The 10516-nt window shown below is 40.8% G+C and overlaps 1 protein-coding gene across 6 annotated transcripts in view; it reads left to right on the forward strand.

Moving 5' to 3' along the window:
- The window catches only part of hdac5 (histone deacetylase 5), a 99775-nt gene extending 91604 nt beyond the window's left edge, over positions 1 to 8171 (forward strand). For all 6 annotated transcript variants that reach the window (XM_053613271.1, XM_053613267.1, XM_053613268.1 and 3 more), the window contains 2 exons: positions 1136 to 1295; positions 1526 to 8171. In XM_053613271.1, the coding sequence (XP_053469246.1) occupies positions 1136 to 1295; positions 1526 to 1565 (200 nt within the window). In that variant the 3' untranslated portion in view covers positions 1566 to 8171. The remainder of the gene's footprint in view (positions 1 to 1135; positions 1296 to 1525) is intronic.
- The last annotated feature ends 2345 nt before the right edge of the window (positions 8172 to 10516 follow it).

Here is a 10516-nt window from a genome sequence, read left to right on the forward strand (position 1 = left end):
ATAGAGGGATATAGAGAGAGGGGAGGTGGAGAGAGATGGAGAGAGAGGGGGGGATGGAGAGAGATGGAGAGGGAGGGAGGGAGAGAGAGAGAGATATAGATATAGAGAGAGATATAGGGATATAGAGAGAGGGGGATAGAGATAAAGAGAAAGAGAGATGTGTTAGTATGTGATTTGACAGTTTTATAAATGGTGGTTCTCTGATTTATATTTTTGACCAATCAGTGCTTTATTATTATTATTTATTTTTTTAGCTCCACCCACATGACAAAATAAAGTATTATACAGAATATAGATTTGTTATAGTGCTGTTACTGACACCACACTTTGTTATACAGCTTATTTTAAAACGTATTAAATATTAAACATTGAAAAAGATTCAATTCAGTTTAATTGAATGATTAACATTTCCTCTCTCTCTCTCTCTCTCTCTCTCTCTCTTTATTCTATCTGTTTTCACTTGCTATTTCTCTCTGTTTCTCCCTGTCTCTGTTTTTCCTTGTCTGTCTCTCTTTCTGTCTTTCCCACTTTATGTCTCTCCCTCTCTCTCCCTCCCTCTCTCTCTCTCCCTCTCTCCCTCTCTCTCTCTCTCTTTATTCTATCTGTTTTCACTTGCTATTTCTCTCTGTTTCTCCCTGTCTCTGTTTTTCCTTGTCTGTCTCTCTTTCTGTCTTTCCCACTTTATGTCTCTCCCTCTCTCTCCCTCCCTCTCTCTCTCTCCCTCTCTCCCTCTCTCTCTCTCTCTTTATTCTATCTGTTTTCACTTGCTATTTCTCTCTGTTTCTCCCTGTCTCTGTTTTTCCTTGTCTGTCTCTCTTTCTGTCTTTCCCACTTTATGTCTCTCCCTCTCTCTCCCTCCCTCTCTCTCTCTCCCTCTCTCCCTCTCTCTCTCTCTCTCTCTCTCCCCCTCTCTCTCTCTCTCTCTCTCTCTCTCTCTCTCTCTTTATTCTATCTGTTTTCACTTGCTATTTCTCTCTGTTTCTCCCTGTCCCTTTGTTTTTCCTTGTCTGTCTCTCTTTCTGTCTTTCCCACTTTATGTCTGTCACTCTTTCTGTGTATCTCTCTCTCTCTCCCCCTCTCCCCCTCTCTGCCTCTCTCTCTCCCCCTCTCTCTCTCTCTCTCTCTCTCTCTCTAGGTAAACACTGGTCCTCAGTACAGAGATTAGCGCCCACGGTGTCTCAGTCTCTGCAGGACGCTCAGCGGCGGGAGAAGGACGAAGCGGACACGGTGACGGCCATGGCGTCTCTCACCGTGGACACGGAGCACACGGCGTCCTCCTCACAGAGCAGCAGCAGGTACACACACACACACACTCTCTGTAATCAGATTAAAAAGGTTTAATAAAAGGATAATCTTCCTTGTTATCGTTTATTTTTAGACGTCTTTAAAGATGAGTCCTGCCTGTAATGAGTAATAACATTGACACCACAGCGCTGTGGAGTTCTGGACTGTGATTGGTCAGAAGGTGTTGATGAATAGTCTAGAACAGCCGCTCTGACAGCAGTGTCGTCGTGGTATGTTTCAGGGCTGCCGAGGAGCCGATGGAGGAGGAGCCCGTGCTGTAGGAGGGGAACACGTCCAGCACGACGCTGTGGCGTCCACACCTGCACGGCAGCGACGCTCCTTTCCTTCCACGCAGCTCTTTGATCGGTTCCTTCACTCGTTCTCCAGGTGCTCGATGGACGCACGCAGAACTCCGCTCCACTCCCACACGAGGAGGAGGAAGAAGAGGAGGAGGAAGAGGACCGGGTGGGCCGCCGAACACGTCCGGCAGCAGGACCCACTTTTTTCGTTTTTCTTTTTTTTTTAAACTCTTCGATTTTCCGCTCCTTTCGTGGAACGTGCGCAAAGAGACGACGCTGGGATGTTGTCATGGCAAAGGAGCATAAAGTGGAAAAAAAAACCCCACAAAAACCTACATTTCCCGTACGAAATGCAAAAAGATTTCAGCGCAGACGCTCAGATGTGAAGGAGCTCAGAGGTTTTTAACCGCGCTGAAGCTGACGATCTTTACGTACAATTACAAAAGCACACAGACGTGTATGAATATTACACATGTACCGGTGTATATATGTGTGTGTGTGTGTGTGTGTGTGTGTGTGTGTGTGTGTGTTTTGTATTTGTCCGTTTGTGGAGGTGGAACCCGTGACCTTTTTTGGCGCTCGAGGAGGATGACGTTTCTTTTTTCTTTTTTTTACTTCTTTTTTTTTTGAGGAGTCACATAAGTCACATACACACTGATTCACGCACAAACACACAAGAAGAAAGCACACTGAGTGATTGATTCACTGAATCACTGACTCACTCAATCACTGAAAGACTGTCTCAATGAATCACTAACTTACTGAATGAATCATTAAATCACTAACCCACTGACTGAATCACTGACTCTCTGACTGAATCACTGATTCACTAACCCACTGACTGAAACACTAAATCACTAACCCACTGACTGAATCACTAAATCACTGACTGATTCACTGAATCACTGACTGATTCACTGAATCACTAACTCACGGACTGAATCACTGACTGAAACACTAAATCACTAACCCACTGACTGAATCACTAACTCACTGACTGAATCACTGACTCATTGACTGACTCACTAATTCACTAACCTGCTGACTGAATCACAGTGACTCACTAACTGACTCACAGAATCACTGAGTGATTCACTTTGTACTGAATCACTAACTCTCCCACTGATTCACTGACTCACTGAATGACTGATTGACTCACTGAATCACTCTGACTCATTGATTCACTGAATCACTGACCGACTCTCAGACCGAATTAAAACACATGGATGGTTTTGGTTTTTGTTTCACAAGTGAACGTGGGCCGACTCGGTGCCTTTTATACTACAATTAATGTTTGAAACACACACACACACACACACACACACACACACACACCAACCAACTACTGCATCAGACATCCATAGTAACACACCTCTCACGTTGACTTTGTTCAGAATTTCCTCTCTGCCTTAATCTCGTCAGGCGAAAGCGCCGATTTCAGCCATTTTGTTTTCGGAGCGCTCAGCCCGGACTCCTCCACTCGTTTCCTCTCCTCCTGTCAGATCAGGGGTCAAAGGTCAGACCTTAAGCCTTGCTACGTTGCGTCGCCCCCGGTGTGGTGCGCGATCCCATCGTGACGCTTCTCTGATTCTTTGATGACGACGACGACGACGATGATGACGATGACCAACTCGTGTTGCTTTAGTGTTTTCCGGTCACTTTTCGTCCCTTGTACATAAAACACGCTCGACTCTTTTCTCTCTTCAGGAAACTTCGGTTTCTCGTTTGTTTTGTTTGTTTGTTTTATTTTTCTTCTGAAGTTTAAGTGTCTGTGGTCACTTTTATATGGAGATGTTTCTCTTTTTTATATGAAAATCTCTCACACACACACACACACACACACACACAGAAACAGCTATCAGTGTTAATCTGCTCAGTCGATTTAAAATATTATGTACGGATAAAAGTGTGTAAAGTGCTGCGTGCGGATACACAGTTGGTTTTTATATCTATATACAAACATACATATATATACACACACACACACACACACACATGATGATGTGTATGTGTCATGTCGTGTCACTGCGCGATGAATGTGGCATCAGGGTTTTAAGGGCAGGTGTGATTTTGTTTGTTTGTTTGTTTGTTCCTTAAACACACAACGCAACAGTTACAGACTTTTTCAAAAAAAAAAAGAAAAAAGTTTTTATTCTTAAAAACGCAGGCAATAAGGTCAAACACCACTGAGACACTACGACACACCCGTTCTAATCACAGAGCTTTATTTCTGCTATTATTTTTGCACCAGATGAATTTTATTTTCGTAACGGTTTCTTGTTTTATAAGTGTTTCTGAGTGAAGCGTGTGTGATTATCGACTTGTTTGTTTGTTTGTTTTTGTTGTATTTTAAAAAAAAAAAAAAAAATTCTTTTTTTTTTTTACAGAAGCGTCACGTTTGGGCTGACTTCAGTCCCGTGCGTTTGTTAAGATCCAGTCCGTTACGACATGTTTTTTTTTTTTTTCAGTAGAAACTTCTGCCGGTAATCTTCCATGTGGGCGGGGCTTAAACTGGCGCATTTATTTATAACGCTAATAATTGGAATAAGTTTATAACGGGAAACACGAGTTTCGGTTTAGATCTCGTAACGGTTCTTCGTCGTCCCTTTACGGCGTGTTAGAAAGGGTTCCACGTGACGCGTTTCTTTTTTTAGGAACCCTTAACTACACAAGGGACCTTTTTTTTTTTTTTTTTTTTTTTTTCTTTTTTTTTTTTTTTAAGAACCCTTTTAGTTTCTTTTCTAAGAGTGTACACAACACGACGCCCATCTGAAGTTTGGGGACAACTTTGCATTTCTTTCAAATGTTTTCGACCGAGTTCTTTCCAACAACCCGAAGATTTCCAGAACAGAGACAGCACTGTGCACTAACCTGAGCATTAAAGCACATATGTTTAAAAACAACAACAACAACAATAATAATAATAATAATAATAATAATAATAATAATGACGAATGCTACTTAATTAAATGAAGCGTTCACGATGCCTACTCCGTCTCCTCTTTTGCTTTATTCATGTATTTGACGTATTAACCTGCCTCTAACTGTGGAGTGTGCTGAGATTCTGAGAGTCACATTCAAACCAAATGGTGGACGCTACTTTCTACATTAGTCTTTTTCCCCCCCGATATCTGCGCTAGTGTAGGAGTTCAGCGGTATTTAAAAAATAAAAAAAGGTCATTTCTCTCAGGCCATCTACCTCCCGCTAGTTCCTCCCCAGCATGGAGTGACTCTGACTCAGTGGAACAACACAAGGCATGAAATCAGACATGAGATGATGCTGGAAGCTTTACTGAATATGGATTCGTAAGCGTGACGGTAATAACGCGGAGAAACCCAAAACGCCACAAGATTTATCATGTCTAATAATGTCTGATCACACGTACGCTATCTAAGACAAAAAGCAGACGAGTTGCGCTTCAAACCAGCCGAACGGCTCTAGAAGGAGTCGGTGTATAGATTTGAGACAAAGACCAGCTTCAGAAACCACTGTGTGTGTGTGTGTGTGTGTGTGTGTGTGTGTACTGTAATAGATAGGAATCTAAACCTCAGGCTTCCACATCACATGATCCGATACGATTTTATTCTTAAAAGCGACGATTCGATTCAATGTTGTGATTCGTTTACGATTCGATTCGGTTTCGTCCGAATCCGGCGTAGGGCCTACCGTTAATCGGTGTATTAAAAGCGTCAGTAAAGTATATGATATTTAACATGATGTATTTTTACACACCAGTTGCCTGTCCTGTCCTTTTTATTTCGATAACAATCCGTTTGTATTCAATTCTAATCGATTCGTGAGTCATGATTGCTGCATCGGTTCATTTCAATCGTTGCCTTTTAAAATGCTGATGCATCGATCCAAACTGCTAAATCGTTACTCCCCGAGTGTCCTGTACTGTATATAGTACTCTGTATGGCCAAAAGTATGTGAACACCTGATCATCACACCCATATAGAGTGCTCTTCCGCAAAGGAATTATGACTTCCCTTCACTGGAACTAAGAGGAACAAACACTGCTCCAGCATGAGCACAGCGCGAGCTCCACGAAGACACGGCGTGTGAAGGTTGGAAGAAGGTAGAAGATCTCGAGTGTCCTGCACAGAGCCCTGACCTCAACACCTTTGGGATGAACTGGAGCCGGACATTCCTCACATCAACCTCACTAACGCCCTCGTATCTGAACGAACACAAATCCCCACGGCCACGCCCTAAAATCGAGAGGAACGCCTTCCCGGAAGAAAGCCTGGCGCACGTTATAACAGCAAAAGAGAGGAATACATCTAGAATGGGACGTTCAGCACGCACATATGGGTGTGAGGGTCAGAGGTGCACAAACTTTTTAGCGATGTAGAGTATATACGTATCAACATTTTTTTGGTTAAACTTCAATAAACGCTCAGTAAGAAACAGGTCGACGTGAACCCAGAAAATCCAGAACTGTCGATCTGAGTCACTCTTGTAGCACGTGAGTCAAATGAAAGCCTTAGTATTATTATTATTATTATTATTATTATTATTATATATTATATATTATTATTGTATCGGGTTTAAGGTGACAGTAGAAGCGGTGATGGAGAACAGTGGACCAGCAGTACACCACACCACACCACACCACACCACACACGACTCAGCTGTCTAATATCCACCGTCTAATTCGTCTTAGTCTAATATCTCACGTTTACACGTCGCCTTTAAATACGCGTTACGGACTGAGAGCGGGCGATGGAAACAAAAAAAAAGGTCTTTAAAGACAAAGATTTAGACATTGGATTGAACAACTGATTCATTTTTGTTTCCTTATTTAATAACTAAGAAAACGTTTTTTGTTTTTTTTATAATAATAAAACAACCTAGAGGCAAAAAGGGTCGCGCTCAGCACGATGCTCCCACCACCATGCTTCACTGTGAGGTCTGTATATTTTCAGGATCGAGCTCAGGATGGAACATTTCATGGTTTTTTTGTTTGTTTGTTTTTGTAAAAAAAAATCTCAACCTGGTTAATTATTAACAAAGCATATTTGTTGAAAGGCTGGTTGTCCCCTGTTGATGGGTTGTACAGTATATATATATATATATATAAATATATATATAAAATGTTAATAAATCTTTTTACATCTTTTGGGGGCGGGGAAAGAAAACGTGATGAGTTGATTCCAGCATTTGCCTTCAGTCTGGTGTGGATCGTCTTGTATGAGATAATTTTCTTGTCTTAAAAAAAACACACACACACACACATACAAAAAAAAAAAAAAAAGAAAAAAAGAGAACTTTGCGACTTCCCTCTTTCTTGACTCTCTCCGCTTTATTTATTTGGAGTCAGAAATGAAGGGTCGTCGGTTGTTTTGTGTTTTTTGGAAATTGAGACGTTCGGTTTGAAACGTCGGTTGTAAATCTGAACTATTCGACAGCGCGTGTAAACAAATCAAAGCTGGACACTTCATTTCACTTCGGTTGAAAACTTTGTTTATTTGTTTATTTGTTTTGTTTTTTTACTCCTCAGTGGTTAGTGGTCGTGGTTTTCATTTTGTACTTCGTGTTTTCAGAGCACACGTGCCTACAATCACACGCACACACACACATACATACATACATACATGCACGCACGCACACTCGGACAGCTTTTTCGAAATACGGGCGTGGTCAGGAAGGTCAGCCGGTCGTGTGACCCTTCAACACGCCGTACTTTATGTATGTGTATATGTGGAAACAGGAAGTACTGTGACCGTGTCTCGTCGCCATTCGTGCGTCGCTCCGTGTCTCGACCCCGTTTAAAAATACGTCCTCGGGTGTGTCCGTCGGATGGGCGGCCATGTTGGATGTGGGCGTGTCCCTGTTTGGTCTGCACTATTTGTTCGGGTTTTTTATTTGGAGCGAGAGCAATAGGCAGACAAAGTTTTCTAAAAAAAAAATATATATATATATCTCTAATATATATATATAAAATATAAAATGAATGAATAAATGAATAAAACGTCAGGTGGACACTGGGAGAACCGTTGTGTATCAGCGTTCGCACTATTTTGCTATTCAGTAAATATGTATATTTATTGCTATTTCATGTTGTGTATATGTAGTGCCCTAATGATCACCGAGGTTTATTGTATATTTTCTTTTCTTACTTTTTTTTGTTTAATTAGTTTTTGTTTGTTTTAAAGCGAGACATCACGTCCTTTCCATCGTTCTGGTGTTTCGTCGCTATCGCCACTCTATGTATGTGATTGGAGGTGTCGTTTTAAAATCTTTGCATTTTTAATACTCTCTCTCTCTCTCTCTCTCTCTCTATCTCTCTCTCTCTTTCTCTCTCTTCTGATATGCAGAAGTTAAAAAAATTTTATCGAAGCACATTCCTCGATTTTCTGTGTTTTTTTTTTTTCTTAATGCTTTCATGTTGCGACAATACCAAGGTGTGTATAATACCGAAGTTCGAACCGCTACACACACACGCACACACACACACACACACACACACACACTGACACACACACGTGTATATAGAGTGCATATATGTGTACACATGTGCAATACACGCTATTTGAGCAATCTATTACTGTGATTATAATTCATTAAAATTGCTGTCTCTTTCAGCTCCTCTGCGTCTGTCTTTGTCTCGGACGACATGGCCAATCATTTCAGTGCTCTGAAAAAGTTCTGGCACTCTTTGATCTGTAACTTCAAAACAGAGTGAAGACTCTGGTTTCTACAAAGATTCTAAAACCTTATGAAGTAAAACTTCAAAGCAGCGTGATAGCCTTTGGTTCTGCCAAGGTTCTAGAAACTTCTTATGGGCTAAAAAGTTCAGAACTCTACTTTGAACAAAAAGCTTAACGCGGCATGACAACCCTAGGCTCTACCAAGGTTCTACAACCTTTTTATGAACTAAAACTGTACTTTGAAATAAACTTCAAAGCAGCATGATATCCCTAGGTTCTACCTTCTTATGAACTAAAACTACCATGGTTCTAGAACTCTAAACCAAAGCTTCAAAGCAATGTGATGGCCCTAGGTTCGACCAAATTTTTAGAACCTTCTTATAAACCAAAAAAAAAAAAAGGTCTGGTACTCTCTGATCTAAAACTTCAAAATAGAGGTTCTAGAACCTTCATATGAACTAAAACAGTACTTTGAACTAAAACTTTAAAACAGCGTGATGGCCTTTGGTTCTACCCAGGTTCTACAACCTTCTTATGAAGTAAAAAGTTCAGAACTCTACTTTAAACAAAAAGCTTAATGCGGCATGACAACCCTAGGCTCTACCAAGGTTCTAGAACCTTCTTATGAACTAAAACCGGGCTTTGAACTAAAACTTCAAAGCAGTGTGACGACCCTAGGTCCTACCAAGGTTTTAAAAGCTTCTCATGAGATAAAATGTTACTTTGAACTAAAACTTCAAAGCAGCGTGATAGCCTTTGGTTCTACCAAGGTTCTAGAACCTTCTTATGAACTGAAAAGTTCCAGAACTCTAAACAGAAAGCTTAAAGCAGCATGACATGATGAACTAGTCCTAGGTTTTTCGTCCCATTGGGGACGTTTTTTGTCTCAATATCAAAAGTTATCAAACAAAGACTTGAGGTAGCTACAGTGTGTGAAAACACAGGAAGTAGGCATGGCCACTTTTACATAAATGGCTATAACTCCTGAATGAAATGAGGGGGTGCATGCCACATGATAGGGGAGGCTTGGGGGGGGGGCTTTAGTTACAAGAGGTTGAGAACCTGTGTTAGATCAATAGTTATCAAAAACCAGTTGAACTTTTGATTTATCCTCGCAAGGGCACATCAGAAGGTTTGAAGTGGGCGTGACCACTTTTAATTAAATGGTAACTCTTGAAGGGAATGAGATATTTCCACCAAACTTGGTAAACTTATGTAGGGTCTCGGTCTGAGGGCATTTGTCAAAAATGGAGGAGATTGGCCTCCTTTTTGGTGGCGCTATAATAGTAAAAAAAAATACCAAACGTGAAAATGGCTGTATAAATGGTGTGTAAATGATTGTATATCATTCAATGTTTCAGATATACACATATTCTTTATATCCTACATTAGATCTTCTGATTCCAAACAACTTTGTCTCTAGGACCACTGCTGTCAATCAAATCGTTCGTATAAATGTTTGAGATTAAGTTGTCCTAGGTTTTTTGCTCAACTGTAATATTCCTATAGCAGGATAATTCTTTGGACTACTTAGAGGAATACTTTTTTTTTTTTTTAAAGTTGAAGTTTTGATTTACAGCATTTGGCAGACACCCTTATCCAGTGCAACTGACATTGATCTCATTTATACATCTGAGAGTTAAGGGCCTTGCGCAAGGGCCCAGCAGTGACAGCTTGGTGGTGCTGGGATTTGAACTCACAATCTTCTGGGGAACGGTCCACCATCTTAACCACTGAGCTACCAAAAAGTTTGAAGTGGGCGTTCCCACTTTTACTTAAATGGTTATAACTCTTGAACAGAATGAGATATAAAAAATACTGATTGTGACCAGTTGGTGGCGCTATAACAGAACAAAATATGAACTTGGGAGTATAATGTGGAACCATTGGTCGAATAGATAATAAATAAATCTTGCAAGAACTGTCCTTGTCCAAGGTCGAGTCAGCATATATGCAGACAGCAGCTATTAGACAAGCTTAACGAAGGCCGGTATTTCTTAAAATTTTCTTGTTTTTTCTTTGATTTAGGTGCTTATAGGATTGCACGATATTAAGTAATATCTTTTAACGTCTTTATGGGCCCTAAACGGCTTGAACCCCGATAATTGCTGCTTGCAGCTATATTTATTATTATTATTATTATTAATAATAATAATAATAATAATAATAATAATATACCCAACCGCGCCCCCCTCATAGCCCCGCCCCCGCTCTCTGATTGGCCGCGGTGTCGTCACTACGCACGCTGACGTAAGCACGTAAGCGTCCCGTCCTGCGCT

This window comes from Ictalurus furcatus, chromosome 24, assembly GCF_023375685.1.
Source record: "Ictalurus furcatus strain D&B chromosome 24, Billie_1.0, whole genome shotgun sequence".
NCBI lineage: Eukaryota > Metazoa > Chordata > Actinopteri > Siluriformes > Ictaluridae > Ictalurus > Ictalurus furcatus.